We start from the raw sequence: 23,630 nt of genomic DNA on the forward strand, positions 1-23,630 counted from the left end.
CACAGTACTAAGTGCTTTTTAGGTCCAGTGTCCTGGCCTCCACCACCCTTCCCGGCAACCTGTTCTTGTCGTTGATTACCCTCTGAGTAAAGAAAAACTTCCTAGTGTCTGTCCTGAAATTGCCCTTTACAACCCTAAACCTAGGTCCTCTTTCCTACTGTCTTGGTGCAGCCTAAAATATTGAATTAGGTTTACCTTTTCAATCCCATTTAAAATTGTATACAGCTCTATGAGGTCCACTCTGAGTCCTCTTGTCTCAAGACTGAAGAGCATTAGTTTATCTAGACGTTGCTCATAGGTCAATCCATAACACTGTGGATCATTCTTGAATCCCACCCTTCCCAATAAATTGATTAAGCACCCAGCAATGATTTATTTTTATCATGTGACAATCACCAAAAATATTAATTTTTTTGTTACTTATTTTTTTTAAATTTCCTAATCTAAACACGTTATGAAGAGGTTGCTATTTCTAGCGAGCGGTGCATTATACATCCCACTGATAATGCAGAACCCTGACACACAAAGTTCTGGTCCTGTGTTTTACCTACAAGTGCATGTTTATCTTCATTCCAACCCCAGGAGTGTTCTGATGTCCTGTGAGAATCACCAGCACTAGACCAGGTTCAACCGGAACAGGTTCCCTGCTAACTCCGATTCCTTATCAAGAAATCCCCTTAGAAATCTGTTGCATGTTTAAACGCCCAAATTAGGTGCATCAACAGATCCTCTCTCTTCATTTTAATCTTAAAAAGGAGGCTAGGACATTTTTTGAAAAGCATTATTTCAAAACTCAAAATCACCCTAGAATAAATTCCTCTGGCCCTCCCTCTCGCTGATGAGTTTTGTTTGGTCAGCCAGGAGTGTGACACATGCAGAAACCCATCACTGTACTTAAAGAGTATTGAAACCAAACTGAGCAGTCCACACACACACATATATATATATATATATATATATATATATATGCCACCTACACATGGAGATTTCCCCTTGTCTGGAATGGAATGCACACTCTCTCCCCACAGACACTTACCCTGCTTACTCAATCCCATAGAGTATTAGGTGCCGGTTTGGAATCAGACAAGGCTTGGGGACACCAGAGTATGTGTTGGGGTACTGCTGGAGTCTAACCAGCTAAAATTGCACAGCTTTACCATACCAGGCTTCCCCCTGCTTGTCCAGCTAGGACCACCCACCCATTTAGGCTTTGGCTTGCGGGGTTGCCCAGAATCTGAGTGAGAATAATCCCCGTCCCCAGCGAGATACAGAAATAAGTGCTGGACACGGCAGTTTCTTCGTGCCGCTGTTACTCTATACTTCCTATATTAACCTGGTAGCACTGGCCGCAATCCAAAGGGTCCTTTAGTTGGAGAGATGCCTCTGACGATGCAGTCAAATAGTAAACTGATCTGCTCTCCCTCAGCACAAGACAGAAAGAAAACACCGGCCCCTGTCATAAAAACAGAAAGCAGCTTGTTATTCAGGCAGCCTGAAAAGCACTTCAAAATCCTAATGATCACGTAACAGTAGCACAGCTCAATGTGCTGAGTGTAACACCAGTAGAGTGAATAATTTGAAACAAAGTTCAAATATACTTGCGTCAGGTTACTTCCCTGTTACTTTTGGAACTGGAACTCAAGACAGAAACACAGAGTTAAAATGATGTTGCGCTGAGCAATGACTTCTGTTTGTTGGAGCTGTAAAGTGATCTGTAAAAAACAGCTCCCACACGCATTAAATCCAGACGTCTCTGGGTAAGATGCTTAAACAGGGTTTCACAGTGAGCCTGTGCTGCTATATTCACCCACAAAACATCCAGGACTGCATTTTATTGCGTGTCCTGTGAAGCGCTTTGGGATGTCCTCCTGATGTGAAAGGGGCTACACCAAATGTAAGGATTACAACAACAACAAATTACATTTGTATAGCGCCTTTCATGATGGGAGGATGTTCCAAGGCGCTAGAGAAGTCAAATTTGGATCCGAGCAGGGGGTTGGCATCAGGAGGGGTGGAGGGCAGGGAGACTAGGGGTAGGAGAGTGACCGAAAGTGCAGTCTAAGAACAGGTGTTGAGAGGGGTTTGAAGGAGGCAAGGGAGGGAGCGAGGAGGAGGGACTGTGGGATGGAGTTCCAAAGGGTGGGAGCAGTGAGGTGATTATATAAAATACATATATTTATATACATTACATGTTTACAGGGAATTATTAATCACTGGGTTAACTAGAATTCAGCAGTCTTATTCTCAATGAGCATCTTTCAAAATTGGAATTGGAAAGATTTGGTCAGTGTAGGTGCAGCTGGCAGCACACTGAGTCAGAAGGTTGTGGGTTCCAGCCCCCACATTGGAAATATTTCTTCCAATCTTCATTTGCTTTCCTACAAAACTGGGTTCAGCATTAGCCACCCATATACTCTCAGATCCTAAGACTGTAATGTCCCTGCTCCAACGGCTTTAACCCTGTTCACCCTGTAAGTAAGTACTCGGAACTTGAAGAATACATGGAATGTGTTTCCGCAATTCCAAGCATCTGTTTCCAGCTGAAGGGCAGGGCTGTGAGGATAAGCCGGTGAGAGCAGGCCGGTGGGGGGAGGGTGTTGGGGGCAGGGTGATGGGGGCAGGGCTGTGGGGGCAGGGTGGTGGGGGCAGGGCGGTGGGAGCAGGGCGGTGGGGGCAGGGCGGTGGGGGCAGGGCATTGGGGGCAGGGCGGTGGGGGCAGGGCGGTGGGGGCAGGGCGGTGGGGGCAGGGCGGTGGGGGCAGGGCGGTGGGTGCAGGATGGTGGGGGCAGGCCTGTGGGGGCAGGGCTGTGGGGGCAAGGTGGTGGGGGCAGGGCTGTGGGTGCAAGATGGTGGGGGCAGGGCTGTGGGTGCAGGATGGTGGGAGCAGGCCTGTGGGGGCAGGGCTGTGGGGGCAGGGCTGTGGGGGCAAGGTGGTGGGGGCAGGGTAGTGGGTGCAGGGCGGTGGGGGCAGGGATGTAGGAGCAGGGTAGTGGGGGCAGGGCTGTGAGAGCAGGACGGTGGGCGCAGGGTGGTGGGGGTAGGGCGGTGATGTAGGGGCAAGGCTGTAGGGTAAGCCGGTTGGGGTAGGGCCATAGGCATCGCCATAGGTAATAAATGTCATTTTACCATTCAGGGTATTTTGTAACATATAAACTGATGGGGAAAATCCCCACCAGCCCCTAGGATTTCCTCCACAGTCATTTCGAAATTCCCCACCAGTAACTTGCACTTCCATAATAATAATAATAATAATAATAAAGGTAATGGTGATTTTGTCAGCAGTCACCATTTAGGCAGGAATTACGGAATTTTAGGCAAATTTTACATAATATTATTTGATACACTATATGATTATTATTTCAATCATCCTAAGGTTTGAAACAAAATACATGAAGCATCGCTGCATCTGTAGCAATCTGTTTTCAATGCTTTTGAATGTGGGATAAAAGTGCCCCTTTGAGTTCAGTCCCCACCAGTGACAATTCCTTAAAACATGCTCTGTTACCATTAATGATCATTGGTTTAGCAAAGGGAAGCAGTGGCAGCTTTTCTGCACTCAGCAACTTCAGTAAAATCCAAGGTGGAACGAAAATAGTCATTGAGAGGACAAATAGCTAGCTGTATTAATAAGTGCTGTATTAATAATAAATCCTTGCATTTGATACAGCGCCTATAACATCAAAATGTCTCAAAGTGCTCCACAAGGAATTGCTGCAAAGTGAGGTGGCTGCGTATTTGTGGGTGAATGCAGCTGCCAATCTGTAGACTGCAATATTCCGCAAACAGCCATGAAGTGAATGAGCAACGTTTTGGAAGATGGTTAGCAGGGACACCAGGAAAAATTCTCTTCCTTTTTGAATAGTGTCATGAGATCTTTAACCCACAGCACTATTCCAAAAGGGAAGAGAATTTTATATCTACCTGAACAGGCAGAAGGCCTCTTAGCTTAACATGTCATTAAAGGCAGGTGCCTCCAACAATGCAGCAATAAACAATAATAATAACCTTGTATTGAAGGCTTATTATGTTGTTGAGACATCTCAAAGTGCTTCACAGAATATACTGTAAAGTGGGTTGACTATATTTTGTGGGCAAAACTGTACTCTGTGACCTAAAATTCCCAATATGGAACTCGAACCAACAACTTTCCAATTTAGAGCCATGCAGATAGCTTTCATGCAAGAGTAATAGAAATAATAGCTTTGCATTATTTATGTGGCATCATTCATATGAAATATACAGTAAACACCTGATAACTTGACCGTGGCTTAATTTGTCACTACCACTAAGTCATCATGCTGTCAATATCCTGGCTGCATTTATTTATGTATTTATGTATCTGTCTACCTCGCCACTCCTGATAACTCGTCGCTGACCCCTTTTCCCTTGCAGTGACGAGTTATCAGGAGTTTACTGTACGTCTTAAAGTCAACTTTTAAGGTACATGGCAACAGCATGTCGAAATAGACAAGATAGTGATTTTCAACTTAAAAGTCTTAAAACCATATTATAACTATACATGAGTTGCAAAGATTACGATTACTAAGTAGTTGAAATTAAGAGTATTATTATATCATAAGGGACTGGCTTGTTTGTAGTGGGTTAGAGAGGGAGGATGGGGCAGGACTGTGGTGGGGTGGGGGGCTGCGCGGAGAGGGAGTCAACACAAGGACGTGGATCTGAAATAGAAAAATAAAATCATCAGATCACAAGATAAGTTTGGATGAAGAAGACCCTTCAGGCCATTTGATCTCATCCTTCCAGAACACTCATCCTGCCATCTTCCATCACAGCATCAAGCACCAGTGCCCTGACCTCAACCACCCTCGCTGGCAATCTGTTCCAGTCATTGAATGCCAAACTCCAAAATAATGACACTGATCCAACACGCACAGGTCAAGAGGTTATTTTGAGCTTAAGATAAACAAGCAAATTTGATCTCTTTAAAGTGCCAGTCCTTTGATGTCAGCTTTGATCCTTTCATCTGACTGTTTACAGACCTACAATTAGCAGCTATTTCATAAAACTATAATCAAAACAATTCTGTTTTCACACGCCTCTTTATGTAGGACAGGTTTTACTCCTGGGCACAGATGAAGAAAATACACAAAATACAGAGTCAATTCACTTTACAGTATATTCTGTGAAGCACTTTGAGACGTCTCAATGACGTGATAAGGCGCTATATCAAGGATTATTATTATTAAGAAGAAAGCTTCATGACAGTCAATGACTTTGAGATGAAAACAAAGTCATTTGAAGCTTTGTGACTGCCGCTGATAAATGTGGGAAATTAAATTGACCCCAGTGATAATTATTTCCAGTGCTTTTCGTCTAGTGTTTAATGAGTGTTTGGGAGCAAACAACCTTTCTGCCCTCCCCCACTGAAATTTCAGTGTTGCTGACTGGGCTATTGCAGAACGGATCGATTTAAGGATCCTCACACTTCACAATTCACTTCAATTCCAGCGTCTCCCTGCACATCCCTCGTGCCCTCCGCTCCACCATCAGTGGACGTGCATTCAGCAACTGTGCCCGAAACTATAGCACTCGCTGCCTCAATTCTTTTCTCCTACCCCCCCCCTTGCGAGTCTTCAGATCACACCTGAAAACCTACTCTTCAACTGTGCCTATGGTCACTTCTCTGGCTCGACGTCAAGATCCACCACCATGAAGTGCTCCGAGACTCTACCCCAAATGATGGGTGCTATATAACAAGCTGTTGTTGTTTAGAGGTGGTCCTAGTGAAGAGGGCAAATATTTTCCAAATATTCGAAACAGGACGACCAGTGACCAAAATCATAGTAGGATGCAGCTCTACCACAATATTTTCAATAGGATTGTTCTGAAGAGTCTGGCAATGGAGCCATCCGACAGAATCTTCAATCCAAAGCTAATTCTTCAAAAGAAGAACCTTTGATCAAGCCAAGAGATTTAGATACTAACATTTCTGGCTTGCCAAAAATAATTCTCTTATTTTAGAACAACACTAGTACCCCATCTCTAAACAACAAGAAAAATAATTCTCTCATTTTAGAACTGCTAAGTAAACAGGCAAGTTTCCTTACTCCACACACCTCTGTTTACCTATCAGAAAGTAGGACCCCAGTTGTTAATCGATTGGCAGACCGTTTTTCTGAGGATAATAATCCCTTTAAAAAAATAAATAAAATGTAATAATAATTTTGTCACTCAATCCACAACTGTTTGTGGGACACTGCTGTGTGCAATTGGCTGCCTGGTTTTGCCCACAATATACACAGTCAATTCACTTTACAATATATTCTGTGAAACGCTTTGAGATGTCTCAAACGACGTGATAAGGAGTTATATTAAATGCAAGGATTGTTATCATTATATTGTTATAGAACAAGCCAGGAATTCCAAGTGAAAGCTTTGAAAGCTTTCAAAAGAGACAAGTTGATTCTGAATAGTTTGGTCACCTTCAATTGTTTGACTGACTGTAGATGTTCAGCTGCGTGATATTGTAATACATTCCAGGTACTTACAAGGACCGCACCGGGAACCTCCTTCAAAAACAAAGCCATTGGGAATAGCTCCATAGCGTCTCATGTCTGAGAGCTTCCACTGCCCGATGATTGTTGGCGGAACATCTCGCACCAGCACAAAGATATTGTTACAGAAGTGAAGAGTAGCAGGTCCACATTCCAACTTGGTGCCGGGTAACACCGTCACGTTAAATCTGTGAACTGGAAAAACAACGTAACACTAAGGTCATGATTGCTGACTCTAAAACAGTTAAAACAACTAATAAATACATATTGCAAATTACAAATAATTAATAATCCATGTATTTCACATCAGGAGAACATCTCAAAGTGCTTCACATGAAAAGTGCAATACAAAATGCAAGGATTTTTATTACTTTTATTATTATAAACACCTCTCAAAGGGTTACAGTCGAAACCAAATTAGAAGTTACCTTCTCCAAGGCTGTAGCGGATCCGGATATCCCAAGCACACATGATTTCCTTGTTGTCTAACCCCAGGAGCACAGTTTGTCCAAGACAGATGATGGCGAGTACGTGATTCACACCCTCCAATGATAGCCCAGGCTCCAGGCCACATATGTCTTCTAATGTCACACTATTCCTCTCCTTGTGTCCTTTGGTCTTCTCAGATTTGTCCTTGAACACCAGCATTAACAAACAATCTGAACACAAATGAAACAGCATCAAACAGAATCAGATTCTATTACATTTCTTTAGAAGTTTTGATTCCTCACAGGATTCTTCTTTTGGGGAGAACCTGTGGAGTCCTGTAGCTCAGTGGTTAGAGCACTCGCTTTGCAAGTGAGAGACCTGAGTTCAATTCCAGGCAGGTCAGGGCGAAACCTTGGGCAAGTTTCCTTACTCCACACATCTAATAATAATCCCTCCAAAACAAAAAACAATAAAATTGGTCATTTTCAATCTAAGACTGTTTGTGGGACATTGCTGTGCGCAATTGGCTGCCGCGTTCGCCCACAAATATACAGTCAATTCACTTTACAGTGTGTTCTGTGAAGCGCTTTGGGACGTCCTCCCGACGTGAAAAGCGCTATATAAATGCAAGGATTATTATTATTATTATTAACCCTCTTTATCTATCTTTACATCCCACCTTAAAACATTCCCCTCGCTCCGAGACTCTATTCTGCGTGAAGGGTACTAAATAAATGCAAATTGTTGTCCTTGTAAAGCGCTCCTCTCTACATAAAGAGTGCTAAACTGTATAAATGCAAGTCATTGTTGATGCTCTCCATAGTTTCTAAAGCTTTCTCACTCATACAAAAGATTTCTGCACTTACTGAACAAAATGCAGCCAAACCAGTGCAGCATATGGAAACACATGATTATTAACTAAAATTATTAGTACATTACATAAACAATGTGGAGTCATGTAGCGTAGTGGTTAGCATGCTCTCCTCGCAAGCGAGAGGACCCAGGTTCCGTTCCCGGGCAGGGTGAAACCTTACGCAAGTTTCCTTACTACGCACTCCCCTGTTTACCTCGCAGTAAAGAGGAACCTGGTTATTAGTCGATTGGCGGATTGTTTTCCGGGGGTAATAATTCCTCAAACAAAATGTGGTCACTCAATCCAGGTTTGCGGGATACTGCTATACACATTTTGCTGCCACAAAATATACAGTCAATCCGTGAAGTACTTTGAGACATCTGAATGACATGATAAGGCGCAATATCAAATGCAAGGATTATTATTATTATTATTCATAGTGAGATTCTAATTGAGGAAAAGTGATCTTCCCTCCGGACTACAAAAGCAATTCATAAGCACTTAGTAAAAATACTGGAGATAAATACTGTAGTCACGTCCAGTGTGTGCAGTTCATAAAGGATATTTGACTAAGATTGATGAGAAGGATTCTATTACACAAGGGTTGATGAGTCTCACTAACTCACGGGTGACAAAGTCAGGACTGCACTGTGTGATCCTACATGGAAGCAGTATCTAGCCACAATGCTATTGACTATTGTGTTTCATAGTTTATTTGGGTTTAAAAATTAATAATCCTTACCTTTCACTTTGAAAGAATATCTCTAAACTGCTCACAGGATGTACTGTTAAGCTGTAAGGACTGTGTATTTTGTAGGCAGATGCAGTAGACAATTTGCACACAGCATCTCCCATAACAACCATGATGTGATTGAAAATTTTTATTTGGGGGGTTTTTGGCCAGGACATCGGGCAAAACTCCCTTCTCTTTTGGAACAGTGTAATGGGATCTTTAACCTCCTTCTGAACAGACAGAGGTTAACATCTCAATGACGTGATAAGGCATTATATCAAATGTGAGGATTATGATTATTAAGTACGACATCCCCAAAACTGTACTGGAGTATCAACCTTGCTTACGATCAAAGTCCCAACATGGGGTTACAACCCACAACATTCTGACCCAGAGATGAGAATGGTACCAACTCAGCCAGGCTGAGAGAAAATAAAATTTTAACGATTATTTTTATGTTGCATAGAAATGGTTCCAACTGTGAGAGGACCCACATAGATATAGATAAAAACATAAAGGTTCAGAACCACACATCACAGTGGAGCGACAATAAATTGACATTCTTGTTCATAATACTTCAAACACCGAAGATCAAAGGTAACATGAAAAGAAGAGTGAGATTCAACAACAACTTGCATTTATATAGTAGCATCTTTCACACAGGATAACATCCTGTATCATATTGGTTAGAGCACTCGCCTCGCAAGTGACCTGGGTTCGAATCCAGTCAGGGCGAAACGTTAGGCAAGTTTCCTTACTCCACATGTCTCTGTTTATCGAGCAGTGAGTAGGAAGCCGGTTGTTAGTTGATTGGTGGAATTCCGAGGTAATGATCCCTTCAAAAATAAATAAATAATAATAAATAATAATAATAATGTGGTAACCCAATCCACAATTGTTTGTGGGACACTCGTGTGGGACTATACAGTCAATTCACTTTACAGTATATTCTGTGAAGCGCTGTGAGATATCTCGAAGACGTGATATCAAATGCAAAGATTATTATTATCTCAGAGTGCTTTACAAAGGGGGAAAGTCTGAAATGGTCATAGGCATGGTCGAATAGGTTTTATTGTGGGACCTGAAGATAGAAGAGAGGGGTGAAATGGAAGGCTAGGAGTTCCAGAGCTAATGTCTGAGCCTTGGAGGTAGTTAACCATAAGAGGTCTGCTCAGGCCTGATATTAGATGGTATGTGTGGGGCCCAGACAGTCAGTCATCCGTTAAGCCACACAGACCAACTGGTTGCAGGTTGGAATCATAGTACTGAATTAGCTTAGCTCAGCTGTTGTGCCACTACGACAGGGCTGAGCAACCTTGGGTTCACAAGAGGAAAGCACGTTAGGGATCCTACACCCTTTTGCTGGATGATGTATGCTGGGACCAGGCGGTGAGGACAGAGTTGTGTTCACCTGTGATATCCCCTGTGGCCAAATGACTTGCCAGCTCTCAGAGTTCCCATGTTCCCATATGTGTGAGGTAGTGGGGTCATACCCCAGGGGAAATAGAAATAGAGTCAAACTTATACTAGAGAGAGGCAATAAATAGAAATAAAAAGAAACACAGATTGTTTTGTAATTCTTGTTTTTTCCTAATGATGCCTCGACAATATAGTTAAAGAAATGTTTATTTTGAATATTTAAATTTTGTTTTTTTAAAAGCAACCGTCATGGATCATGAAAAAAAAGTGCAAATTATTATATGATTCTTATTTTCAATGTATTACATTCGCAATGCAGCTCATTTCACTAAGCACCCCATGCAAAATGAAATGTGTGCTGTGATTTACAGCAAATGTTTTGCAATTGACTGCAGGAAAAAGAGTGAAAATGTTTATTTTAATAATACAAGTAGCCATTAATAATAATAATCCTTGTATTTGTATTAGCCATCCACGACCTTGCTCCTCTTTGACCTGTTAACTCCATATAGACCTGTTCTCTTCCTCCGCTCAGCTCCATGTCCCCTGCGCAGCCCGCCCCACCATCAACAGTCGGACCTTCAGCCTCTCTGCCTTTGGAACTCCATCTCACAGTCTCTTAGCCTCCTTCCCTCCATCTCAAGATCTTCTTCTTCGACTGCACCTTCATCGACCCCCCTATCCCTATCCTCCCTGCCATCCACTCCTCCTGATCCTAACCCCTGCTTGGGTCCAAAACCTTGACTGTCCAGTGCTTTGGGACATCTTCCCAATGTGAAATGTGAAAGGTGCTATACAAATGTGTTAGATTATAGAAGTTGTAGTCTAATAATAATGAACATTAAACAAATGTAGAATGGAGAAAGTACTGACAGGCATGGGATAGGACACATCTGGTTTTCTCTGTTTTTGAAAGAATAACAGGACAGCTTTGGAATAGGGCAGAGGGTCACCTCTTATCAGTAAATGACAACAAGCCCACAGAGGTAATGGTCCAAGGTAACGGTCGACACAGGATCTCGACTTAGCAATAAGTCGCTAGATTCTGACAGGGCGTGCCAAGCGACAGAAGGCAACCCTCAAGAATAGCAACTAATGAGCAAATTGCTTAAACTAGAGGACCTTGGTACCATCCCGGGATACTGTTAAGAAATAACCAGTCACTTAAAAGGAATCCACATAATAAAATAACAAGCACCAGATACAGCCCTAAACTGATCAATCTCCTATCTTAGACAGGAAAAAGGGAAGACCTCGTGGAGACTCAGTCAGGTGGCACCAAGCCAAATGATTGATTAACCTGAGTACGTGACTGTATCAGAAGTGGGTAGAGGGGCCCTAGGAAGGACAAGGCAGTAGGTCGACAAACCGCTGAATAAGGCTAGGTAAAATACGAAGTGATTGGATATGTAAATACGGGATGTAATGGCAAGTCAGGCGACTGACTATAAGTAGCCGAAAAGAGAAGTGGAAAGCAGTCCGGAACGGTGCCAACAGACGGTGATGGAAGATCGAAAGCCTGAATAACTGAAGCAACTAAGAACCCTGTTCCAGACTCGCAGCGCTCAGTCTAGCGGCGTTGACAGTTGACTGCTGAAATAAGCGCGCTTCAATGGTATTTTGATTGAATAAACTTGGCTTAACAGATTTTACCTAAACAGATTGCTAACCTTTTTGATATCTAACAAATGTAATTTGTTGTTGTATTTGATTTAGCACCTATAACGTCAAAAATATCTCAAAGTGCTACACAAAATGCACTGATTGGGTATTTGTAGGCAAAAGTCCAGTAATAATAATCCTTGCATTTGATATAGCGCCTCATCACATCTTCAAGAGCTTCACAGAATATACTGTAAAGTCAATTGACTGTATATTTTGTGGGTGAAATATACAGTCAATTCACTTCAGGATAATACAGTGGAAGCTCTCTGTAAATTCTGCATTGTCAGATGCTTAAAATGAAACAAATTCTGCAAAGAAAGCTTTTTTGGTGTCATATCTGTTTTTTTTTAGCAATTAGAGATACACGTCAGTCATTTACATTGCATGAGGGAATAAGGGTTTATGCTTTTCGCTGTGAATATATTGCATACTCTGCTCAAGTGAGAACGATTGCATTGACGCATCAGCTGGCAAAAACAGTCGTCAGCCCCATGCATCTGTTAGTGCAAACAGCTGCAAAACATAGCAACTTCAAAGTTTCTTAATCCATTCACAAGATTCACTGTTCAACGCCTTTCATCAACCCTGTAGTACTCCAGATCATTAAAACCTACCAAGAAAAGGGACTCTCTGCAAATCTCTATTCAATGTACTATATATTATATTATACTGTACATATTATATTACATTCGCCTCTGTTTACCTAGCAGTAGGTAGGAACCCAGTTGTTAGTCATTTGGAGGATCACTTTCCGGGGGTAATAATTCCTTCAAAAAAATAAATAAAATGTAATAATAATTTTGTCACTCATTCCACGACTGTTTGTGGGACATTGTTGTGCGCAATTGGCTGCCGCGTTTCACCCACATAATACACAGTCAATTCACTTTACAATATATCCTGTGAAGCACTTAGAAATGTCTCATGACATGATAAGTCACTATATCAAATGCAAGGATTATTATAATTAGACAAATGGTCAGATTTATTATTGGGGTCTACAAAGTTTCCTTAATTTACCTTCCTTACATTCTCTCATTTTAACGTATCTTTCTGCATTCCTGCATTCAATAATTCATCAGCTCCAATATTTTTTGGATCAGGGGAGAGAGTGTCTGACGTGCTTATCGTCATATCGACACATCATCGTGCTTAAGAGTGCCCACGCCAGACCAAGAAATCCACATATAATAATAATAATACTTGCATTTGATATCCTTATCACGTAATTCAGAATATACTATAAAGTGAATTGAATATATTTTGTGGGTGAAATGCGGCAGCCAATTCAGTGACCAATTTATTATCAATACTTTGAAGGGATTATTATCACTGGAAAAGCAATCCGCCAATTGACTAACCACTGGGTTCTTACATACTGCTAGGTAAACGGAGGCGTGTGGAGAAAGGACATTTGCCTAAAGTTTCGCTCTGCCTGGGAATCGAACTCGGGTCCTCTCGCTTGCGAGGCGAATGCTCTAACCACTATGCTACAGGACTCCATATGTATGTCACCTACACATAGTGATTTCCCTGTGCCTCCAATGGAGTGCACAGTCTGTAGGGCTGCACCCTGCTTATCTATTTCTACACCGCACCCCCCACCACCCCCAGTAGAAATACCTGAAACACTTTGAAAGGCTGTTTCATGGCAACTATAATATATATATATGCTGTATATATATGTGTGTATATATATATTTATCACCCACCTATTCTGCAAACAAACTAACAATAGCCCTTGAATTTGATATAGCACCTTATCACGTTGTTGAGATGTCTGAAAGTGCTTCACTGTAAAAATAAATAACTATTTAATAAATTAAAAAACACAACTATTGGTAAGGTTAAGCATCAGAAATCTTTATATGAAAAAAATCACGCTTTGAGGTTGCGATTGACCTCAAATGAATAGTATTACAGTCTAACCTAAAGGGTATTTTTTCATTACTAAAAAAAATTATAAATTGCCCAGATCGACTAACTTTTACGAGGTTTGCCTCTGGAGGTTTTGTTAATCTAGTACCATCAGTTCCAAGGGTAAAAAAATAACATTTTTTTTTCCCTTTAGGAACAAATATAAAAGCTTCACTGAAAACAGCAGGCGCTGTTGCTGTTTAAACTGATCATGTTCATTTCACGGCTCATCGCAATGGAAACATCCACACTTCTCAGGCAATCGTCTCAATTCAAAGGGAGAATAAAATAAAATTTCCCAGTTTAAAACTTTGCCAAATCGTTTCCCCTTCCACTGTTCTCTTCACTTTTGCACAGCGATATTTTATCTCCCATAAAACTCTAAACAAATCAAGCCCCATTGTACTGATCTCATGTCTGCAGGTTGGAAAGCAGAAGGACAGTCTTTTTATTAAAGTTTTTCTTGTTTGCAAAGGTTTCAAAGCGCTGATCCAAAAATATGACTTGATCACAATCTGATTTTACAATTATTATTACAAACTGTTGTGGTTTCAGCAGGTTGTCGGGGTTTATTTTTGCCAGAAATTTGTAGCCCAAACCAAATACTAGTCAACCAAATACTAGCCCAACAATTCTGCTTGGCCTCCTGTATGAGGAGCAAAGTGGCCAATTTAGTTAGGTTAGTGCTTTTGATACTGTGTAAGAAGATAAGGGAGGGAGTAAAACAAAACAAACATGTTTTGCAGATTTAGATTAAAAAAATTAAAAATTAGGCAAAGCCAATTTTCAATCACTGTACAAAAAAATACACAAAACACCCATTTGGGTGTGAACCCGCCCAAAAAGGTAACATTGGCTACTGTGATCTAGCTGTCAAATATAGAAAAGTGAGTAAGAGAGAGGGAGAGAGAGAAGGGAGAGAGAGAGAGGGAGATAGAGAGATCTGCAGATCACGTACCTGCCACTGGAGAAGGTTTCCTGAGAACCATCCACCTACTTTTCCACTGCACAAACACACACGCACAAAAAGAGAAACACAGGCTGGTTAGTGAACCCCCTCACACCAGAGAGAATTCAATCCTCAAGCCTATCTCCCCAGCCCAGAGAGCCGCAAACCTTTTTCCCGTCTTTGAGTCTGACTTGGCCCTCCACGACAACCGAATCCGTCATCTTCAGTCATGGTTCTCAACAGCTGCATTGACAGGGAGGTCACTTTCAAAATAGCTTTATGAGAAGCCACACACCAGCCTCTGAACAGCCATAGAGAGAGCTCCCTCTTTACTGACGTCTCAGACAGTTTTGCACAGCTTATTTATGAAAGAGAACACACTTAAAGGGGAGGATCTGCTCTCTCCCTCCCCCCATCCACCCATGCTCCAGGCAGAAATTATATAATCCTTTCATTTGATATAGAGCCTTGTTGTCTTGAAAAGTCTCAGAGTGCTTCACAGAGTTTCCCTGGAAGTGACTGTATTTGGAGGCGAAGACGTCAGCAGCCAACTTTGGTCACAGCAATGTCCCACAAACAGTCTTGAAGTGTGTGACTGTTTTTTTTAGTGGGTGTGCATTTGTGTGTGTGTGTGTGTGTGTCTCTCTCTCTCTCTCTCTCTCAGGGAGTTTGTTAGCCCTGACTTTCTTTTAAGAGCTGCAGAAAAGTAGCTTTGAATCTAAGAATGAGTTTCCAACAATTTTCCAAATTCTGGAAAGCACTGAAATGCTAAGAAAATAGAGTCAGCCTAGATCCAGGTGGAATCATTTCTGCCTTAATACTGAGTGTGGGACGTCCTCCTGATGTGAAATGCGCTATACAAATGTAATTTGTTGTTGTTGAGTACCTTTCCCTTTAATAACCATCAGAAACAAAAAATCATGAAAAATGTTTCATCATTGAAGGAGGCCATTCAGTGCTCCTCGTGTTTATCCTTCTGAGGGGCGGGGAGGTGAGTGGGATCCAAGGTAACATGCTTAGGAACTGAATGTCAGAATCAAGCCAGCCCTCTGTGGTGGTCTCGGTAGTCCTGTTCCTGAGCCAGGTGGGTCCACATTATTCCACGGCATTGCTGATGATAGCACAGCCAGCCTGGCTCATCAGCAGAACCTGGAAGGGCAGACCAGTCACTGAGGGCAGGGAATTCTTCTACTCAACTCCTGTTAACCCTGCAAGCCAAAGCCCAAATGGTAGGGTGGTCCCAACTGAACAAGCAGCAGGAAAGCTTGCTAGACAGTGCTCTCAATGGCAAGCTAGTCGGTTTTAGCTGGTTAGACTCCAGCAGTTACCCCAACACACACTCTGGGGTCTCCAAGCCTTGGTTTTTGCTAATCTACACATAAAACATTCTGGGATTTAGGTAAACAGGATGTATCCCTCCAGGGAGAGGGCGCATTGCATTCCAACAATCTATTTCTGGGGTTTCCATGCGTAGGTGGGATGCTTGGTTTGGATACTGTTAAGGAAGGTGATGGGTTTCTGCATGTGTCGGACACCCAGCTGAGAACCCCTCCCCACCCCTCACCAAAAAAACTCCAGGTGTACATTACTGCTCAGGCTGTTTGGCCTGAAGCCATTGTCTTAAAATTTAAGATCATGCAGAATTTTGGAAAATTCTTACATTTATTCTCAATTTGCATGTCAGCCTGGCTCAGTTGTTGGTTATTTTGCCTTTGTGTTAGAAGCTTGTGGGTTAAAACCCCATGATTTTGATCTCACATTGTCCAGGCTGACACTCCAGTGCAAAGCTGGGGGAGCGTTGCATCATCGGAGGTGTCATCCCTCAGATCAGACAATAAACCAAAATCCCATCTTCCTGTTCAGATGGACTTAATTTGTTGTCGACATTAAAGATCCCATGGAATGATTTGAAAAGAGAAGTTTCTCATTGTGTTCTAGTCCATAGAAAACATTGTTTTAAACAAATCAATAAACTAAAGCAAATAAAACTGGTTGTTTGTGGGACATTGTTGTGCACAAAATTTGCTTGCCACCTTCACCTACAAAACACTCAATTACTAAACTTTACAAGAGGCTTTGAGACCTCCTCCCGGTGCTGTCCATAATAATAATCCTTGCATTTGATATAATGCTTTCCAAGTCTTTGAGACGTCTCAAAGCGCTTCACAGAATATACTGTAAAGTGAATTGACTGTATATTTGTGGGCGAAACGCAGCAGCGAATTGTCCCACAAACAGTCGTGGATTGAGTGACCAAATTATTATTGTGTTTTTTTTTCTTGAGGGATTATTATCAGGCGTGTGGAGTAAGGAAACTTGCCCAAGGTTTCGCCCTGCCGGGAATCGAACCCAGATCTCTCGATTGCAAGGCGAGTGCTCTAACCATTCAGCTACAGGAATCCACAAATTAGTAAAACAAGATGAAATCAATTCTAAGTTAACAAGAAATAGTAATGAGAAAAACATGACAGTTTCTCATCATAACCAAAATCAATTATAGATTACTTATGAAGGAGTTCACTGCCTATTCAAATACCTAGTAAGATGCAGACGGTAAGCACTATGAGGGAACAAATTACTCCACAATTAAGTTTTATTATGTAAGATAAGGATTATTACTTTTTACGATGTAATTATTACTTCTTACACAATGTAAGGATTATTACTTCTTACAATGAATTTAGACGTCACTTTCAGAAAAGATGGAAAAAAACTGCAGAAAAAAAGGCGGCCTCCAAATTTTGATTTGATAATTTGCAAAACAAACCAATACACCTTGAAACGCTGGAACTCTCTCCCTCAATCCCTCGAACTTTATCCCCTCCTTCCCCATCTTCAGATCATGCCTGAAGACCTGTCTCTTCGACCATGCTTACGTCACCTCCCGTCATGCTCCGCCACTGTCAAGAAGCACTTTGAAACAATCGGACGTTAATAAAGCACTTTATTCAAACTCAAGGATTACAATACAAGTTCACACTTATATAACTCCTTTCATGTTGGGAGGATGTCCCAAGGACTACATAAAGTCCACCGATAATTAACATCGACTTTACTCCAATGCGGGTTCAGGAATACTGTTCCACAAATTTTACTATAAAAGCTCAATTTGCTTCCTTCTGTGCCATAGACATTCTATGATTCTGTGATTATCACAAACCGATCATTAACATGAGTGATATTTCTGCTGTATATTGGAAATACATAACAATAAGATCACTGTGTTAGAGATGACCAATAGTTGTGTATTAAAGTACATTAGAGCTCTCCTACCATCTCCAAACAAAACACACCTTGTGTCACTACCAAACCTCTTGACTGTGCTTGATCTGAAGAGGAATGAACATTTGTCTTCACACCCACAAAAAAGAAAAAAAACACTTTTAACATTCTAGTGAAATAAGAATTCCTTGTAGTTGGGAAGATGAATTTATCTTTCTTGGAGAGGATCCACCTTTTTGCCGAAGATTGTATTGCGGATCCAGTCCAGGTAAACGGAAACATCTGTGTATATTTGAGGAAGGTTTGATCTACAGTCTGTTCCCCAGCTGATAATTCCTATCACAAATGGAGTTTTCTTCCTGTAACAAACCAGTGGTCCTCCAATGTCTACCTACACAGATACAAAAACAACAACAATAAAAACAAATTACATTTGTATAGCGCCTTTCACATCGGGAGAACACCCTAAGGCACTGGACAGCAGGGATTTGGATCCGAGCAGGAGGTTGAGATCAGGAGGGGTTGAAGACAGGGAGGGTAGAGGTAGGAGGGTGACCGAAGGCGCGGTCGAAGAGGAGGGTCTTGAGATGGACCTTGATGGAGGCAAGGGAGGGAACAAGGCGAAGGGACTGTGAGATGGAGTCAACCCAAGGAAAGATTTTCAGGATCTTAATGCAACAGAATACTTCTGAAACACAACAAAGTGGTGCTCGACAGGCAAGCAATAACTTTACTGGTGTCTGGCCACCACAACATTTTGTTTTCTGTAGTGATTCTCCAGTGCTTAATTCTTAATACTCTTAGAATTACGCAGCACAGAAGGAGGCCGTTCGGCCCATCGTGTCCGTGCCGGATCTTTGAAAGTGCTATCCAAATTAATCCCACTTCCCCGCTCTCTCCCCATAGCCCTGCTGTCCTCCTAAAGTATCTACCTACTTCTCTCTTGAAAGTTGTTATCGAATCGTCTTGCACCACCCTTTCAGGCAATGCATTCCAGATCCAAACAACTTGCTGTGTGAAAATAATGACTTGTGAGACCTCAGATCTCCCCAGAGTTGAGACTTTGTAAATCAGCCTGACATGCAGAGGATTTCCTGTAGAAAACAGCTCTGTTTATTCCAGAGGTTTCCAGTAATACAACTCCTGAGGAAAGACCTTTTTTTCAATTATAAGCAACTGCGCAGTGAAAAGATGCTACTGTGGGAGACCATGTTATAACAGATCAGGCTTTGGTGTTGAAACAGTTCATACTAATGTTATAATAATAATAATCGTTGCATTTGATATAGCCCCTTATCACGTCGTTCAGACATCTCAAAGGGAAGTGAATTGACTGTATATTTTGTGGGCAAAACGCACAATTACGCACACCAGTGTCCCACAAACAGTCGTGGATTGACATATTTTATCAATTATTACCCCTGGAAAGCGATCGCCAATCGACTAACAACCAGGTTCCTACTTCCTGCGAGGTAAACAGAGTCATGTGGAATAAGGAAACTTGCCAAACCAATCAGGTATACAGTAAGATACAGATCTGATGACTCCCAGCCGTCACTCTAGTGCTATAACAGATCACAATCTAGTGTTATAACAGATCACAATCTAGTGTTATAACAGATCACAATCTAGTGTTATAACAGATCACAATCTAGTGTTATAACAGATCACAATCTAGTGTTATAACAGATCACAATCTAGTGTTATAACGAGTCTCTTTATTTAAAAAGCACAAAAGGCATAATTTCTCTGAATGTGTTGATAGCTTTCATAAGGCTACACAGTGTCCGTACCTGGCAAGCATCAGTGACTCCCTTTAAATTTCCAGCGCACATCATTCCCAATTTTACATGATTGGGATAGGCTTCTATGCACTTCTCGTTTGAGATGAGGGTAACATTGCCATGTGAAAGCGATGAATACACATTTGAGCCTGGAAAATGGAGGCAAGAAAATACAAATGGAATGTGGTATAAATGATGTTCTGTTCAAAATCATAAAATATGTTAGTAAGCTGTCCTTTCATCTCTGGGATCTTCGTTTAATAATAATAATCTTGGTTGAGACATCTCAAAGTGCTTCACTAGATTTTACTGAAAATGTATTTGAATGTACTTTGTAGACAATTGCATCATTCATTTTGACCATACCAAAACGTCCCACAAACATCCATGAAGGGAATGACCAATTTTATCTGAGGGATTTGTTGGCCATGATACAGGGAGAAACTCCCTCCCTTTTGATGTAGTGCCATGGGAACGTTCTCCTGAACAGGCAGATGGGATCTCAGATTAACGTCTCATCTGAAGGACAGCACTTCTAACAATGCAGCGCTGCCCCAACACTGCATTGCAGCGTCAGCTCTGTTCAAAGACCCAACATAAAGGTTGAATACACAACCTTCTCACTCACTAAAAGTGAGGCTGACGATGGTGATGTGGAGGGGTGAGAGACCCTTGCTTTGCACAAAGTATCTCCTGCATTTCCTTACAAAAAAATACCATTACACGTGCCAGTAATTACTGAAAAACACTTTGAGGACAATACGATCAGGCATTGTAAAAATGATGCTGCAGGTGAAAATTCTGGTTAATCTGAAGGAGAATTATATGAGTCCAGTCTAGACTTTGGAACATCCTGTTCACTGGATTCCCCAGTTCCTCCCTACAAAAGCTGCAAATTATCTAGAATTCTGCAGCTCATATCCCCTCCGGCAAAAGGCTCAGAGAGCCTATCACACCCATCCTCGCTCAGTTCCAATGTCTCCCCATTCCCCAGCGGATCAAATTCAAGATCCTTGTCTTTGTGCTCAAATCCCTCCATAGCTTGACACTAGTCTCCTGTGACCCCACCAACCCATCCGCTTCCTCTGCTCAACAAACTGCCTGCTTCTTGTCACCCGCCCAATGGACTCCACCACAATAATAATAATGCTTGCATCATGTCTTCAAGACGTCTCAAAGTACTTTACAGAATATATTGTAAAGTGAATTGATTGTATATTTTGTGGGCGAAACACCGTAGCCAATTGTGTGACCAAATTAATATTATTGTTTTAAGGGATTATTACACCCAGAAAAGCAATCCGCCAATCAGCTAACAACCGGGTTCCTACTTACTGCTAGGTAAAAAGAGGCGTGTGGAGTAAGGAAACTTGCCTAAGATTTCGCCCTGCCCGAGAACCGAACCCAGGTCCTCTCGCTTGCGAGGCAAGTGCAGTAACCAATACACTATAGAACTTCCCAAATGAGCAAGCTTTCAGCCATTCAGTCCAGTCTCGGTAGAACTCCATCCTGGAGGCCCTCCTCCTCCTCCTCACATTTAGAACCTTTTCTTTTGGCCACACATTTGATCATCTTTTCCCACCACCCACTCACCTTCCTCAGTTCTCTCCACCCCCAGCTTGGGCTAACAATCATCTCTTTGAGATGTCCTCCTGAAAGGCACTGCATAAATGTAAAATTATTTTGCATTGTTGTTGAGTAATGCAGTTGTTTTATTTCTCTTACCATTGACCCGAGAGCCCCACACAGCAACTTTGCACACTTCACCTTCAAAGAAAGGTTTATTTTTAGCCACTAAACGTACAGTCTTTACAAAGTGTGATTTGGTTGCACAGCTGCCATTATTTTTCTGCAGCCTAATGAGACCTGGAACAAAGAAGGAATTTTGGTTAGAATGTGAAAATAAAGCAATGCTTCAAGGGAAATAGTTGAATTCTATTTAGGGAAGGCGAACATTTTTACCTATATCATATTCCTTCCCGTTATTTGGGTTATGTAGGGGATACAACGTGTATGATTTTACTCCAAACTCCTGCATGACCTCACTTGGCTCATTTATATAATGTTGACCCAACACAACTTTGATCATCTCTTTTGTTGGCCTGAAAACACAACAACAAAAAGGACTTCTAGATTCTGCAAACATCTATACAATTACAATTTAGAGTGCTTTTCATGTCAGGAGGACGTCTTGAAGCCCTTGGCAGTGCTGGCTGGACATGTGAGCCATGGGGGATGGGGAGGGGAAAGATGACATAGGAACAGGAGTAGGCCATTCAGCTCCTTGAGCCTGTTCTGCCATTCTATTAGATCATGGCTGACCAAAAGCTCAATCACAGAGGTATGGACCTTGAGATGGGGAAAGAGGGGAGAACGTCCACCTCAGTCTAGCTTAATTTTCTAATTTCCTCCCCATTGATATGACTCCCTGCATTCCTGGTCCTCAGCCTCCTCTTGTTAGGTGGGGTTCCAGAGGCACTGCTTGTCCTCTGATACCTCACTCAAGTAACCATTGTTTCTGTGTAAGCCTTGGCAGTGATTGTCCACAGTCTATTTAACTGACATTGGTCACAGACACGCAATAACCCTCCCTCCCCATCAGACACACAATCAGTAGAGGGTGCTCTAGATAATAATAATTATAATAATAATCCTTCCATCTGATATAGCGCCTAATCACGTTGTTGAGACGTATCAAAGCACTTCACAGAATATACTGTAAAGTGAATTGACTGTATATTTTAAGGGTGAAACCGAGCAGCCAATTGCTCACAGCAGTGTCCCACAAACAGTCGTGGATTTTTGGGGGAAGGATTATTATTCCTGGAAAGTGATCCACCAAACAACTAACAACCAGGTTTTGTACTTACTGCTAGGTAAACAGAAGCATATGAAGTAAGGAAATTTACTTTAATAATTTATTACTTTAATAATAATCATTTTATTTATTAAATAATTTAATAACAATAATAAATTGGTCATTTTCAATCTACGACTGTTTGTGGGACATTGCTGTGCGCAATTGGCTGCCGCGTTCGCCCACAAGTATACAGTCAATTCGCTTTACAGTGTTTTCTGTGAAGCGCTTTGGGACGTCCTCCCGACGTGAAAAGCGTTATATCAAATGCAAGGATTATTATTATTATGAACTTACTTTAGTAATTCATTACTTTAATAATAATAATTTGAAGCACTGCTTGATGCTGGTCATATACATACATTGAATGGAAGCAATGGGCAACAGTGAGCACCCAGCAAGGCTGGATAAGAATTCCAACGCAGAAAATATCCCCGTGATATATTGCTGCTAACGAGGGGAAGAAGCCAGACAAGTCCTCTGACTCTGAAATAATACCCTGACGATTATTTGGTAGTGGTTTTTCATTTCTTCTCCATTTTGAAAGCAGTTGCAAAGGTCTTTCATTATTTGTGTCGAATAATGCTGAAGCACAACAGAAAAATGTAGTTATCTTGAGATAAAACTGAACTTAATAATAAGAATAATCCTTACATTTAATATAGAGCCTTATCACGTCTTCAAGACGTCTCAAAGCTCTTCACAGAATGTACTGTAAAATGAAATGATTGTGGGAAACTTGGCAGTCAATTTTTTGCGCAGCAATGTCCCACAAACATTAGAAGATTGTGTGACCAAATGTTTTTTTTAAAAGGGATTATTACCCTCAGAAAAGCGATCTGCCAATCGAATAACAACCGGGTTCCTACTTACTGCTAGGTAAACAAAGGCATGTGGAGTAAGGAAACTTACACCTAACAATTCGCCCAGCCCGGGAATCAAACTTTTTTTGATGGTAACATAATTTTCCCAACTTCACACATTGCATTGAAAATACTGAATATTTGGTATTTGCTTTTGGCTGCTGTACAAAGTTTCTATTTGCTTCATGTCTTACAGTTCTGAATTGTATGTTTACATATTTTCAAAGCAACTTTACTAAAAAAAACTTTGTTAAATAAACTAATGTTTAATGGTCATTCTCGACTAACGTTGTCCATCTTACATCTGAGACTAACTTCATTTTTTACTGCTGGAATCTTCTGGTTAAGTTAACTCCAGTTAAGTTAACTGGAGTCCTGTAGTTCAGTGGTTAGAGCACTCGCCTTGCAAGCAAGACACCTGGGT

General features: G+C 41.5%; 2 protein-coding genes across 2 annotated transcripts in view; both read right to left on the reverse strand.

The window, feature by feature from the left end:
• Positions 1 to 14,786, reverse strand: part of dok7b (docking protein 7b) — a 46,910-nt gene extending 32,124 nt beyond the window's left edge. The window contains exons 1-5 of the mRNA XM_042342035.1: positions 14,648 to 14,786; positions 14,490 to 14,535; positions 6,944 to 7,174; positions 6,510 to 6,710; positions 1,334 to 1,453 (exon numbers count right to left, since the gene is read on the reverse strand). Of these exons, the coding sequence (XP_042197969.1) occupies positions 1,334 to 1,453; positions 6,510 to 6,710; positions 6,944 to 7,174; positions 14,490 to 14,535; positions 14,648 to 14,701 (652 nt within the window). The 5' untranslated portion in view covers positions 14,702 to 14,786. The remainder of the gene's footprint in view (positions 1 to 1,333; positions 1,454 to 6,509; positions 6,711 to 6,943; positions 7,175 to 14,489; positions 14,536 to 14,647) is intronic.
• Positions 14,787 to 17,604: 2,818 nt separating this feature from the next.
• LOC103186322 (hepatocyte growth factor activator-like) overlaps positions 17,605 to 23,630 on the reverse strand; it is a 33,395-nt gene continuing 27,369 nt past the window's right edge. The window contains exons 12-16 of the mRNA XM_042342109.1: positions 22,706 to 22,928; positions 21,449 to 21,588; positions 21,212 to 21,352; positions 19,496 to 19,635; positions 17,605 to 18,093 (exon numbers count right to left, since the gene is read on the reverse strand). Coding sequence (XP_042198043.1) covers positions 17,911 to 18,093; positions 19,496 to 19,635; positions 21,212 to 21,352; positions 21,449 to 21,588; positions 22,706 to 22,928 — 827 coding nt within the window. The 3' untranslated portion in view covers positions 17,605 to 17,910. The remainder of the gene's footprint in view (positions 18,094 to 19,495; positions 19,636 to 21,211; positions 21,353 to 21,448; positions 21,589 to 22,705; positions 22,929 to 23,630) is intronic.

The sequence above is a fragment of the Callorhinchus milii genome, unplaced genomic scaffold, assembly GCF_018977255.1.
Source record: "Callorhinchus milii isolate IMCB2004 unplaced genomic scaffold, IMCB_Cmil_1.0 Scaffold1, whole genome shotgun sequence".
Taxonomy (NCBI): Eukaryota; Metazoa; Chordata; class Chondrichthyes; order Chimaeriformes; family Callorhinchidae; genus Callorhinchus; species Callorhinchus milii.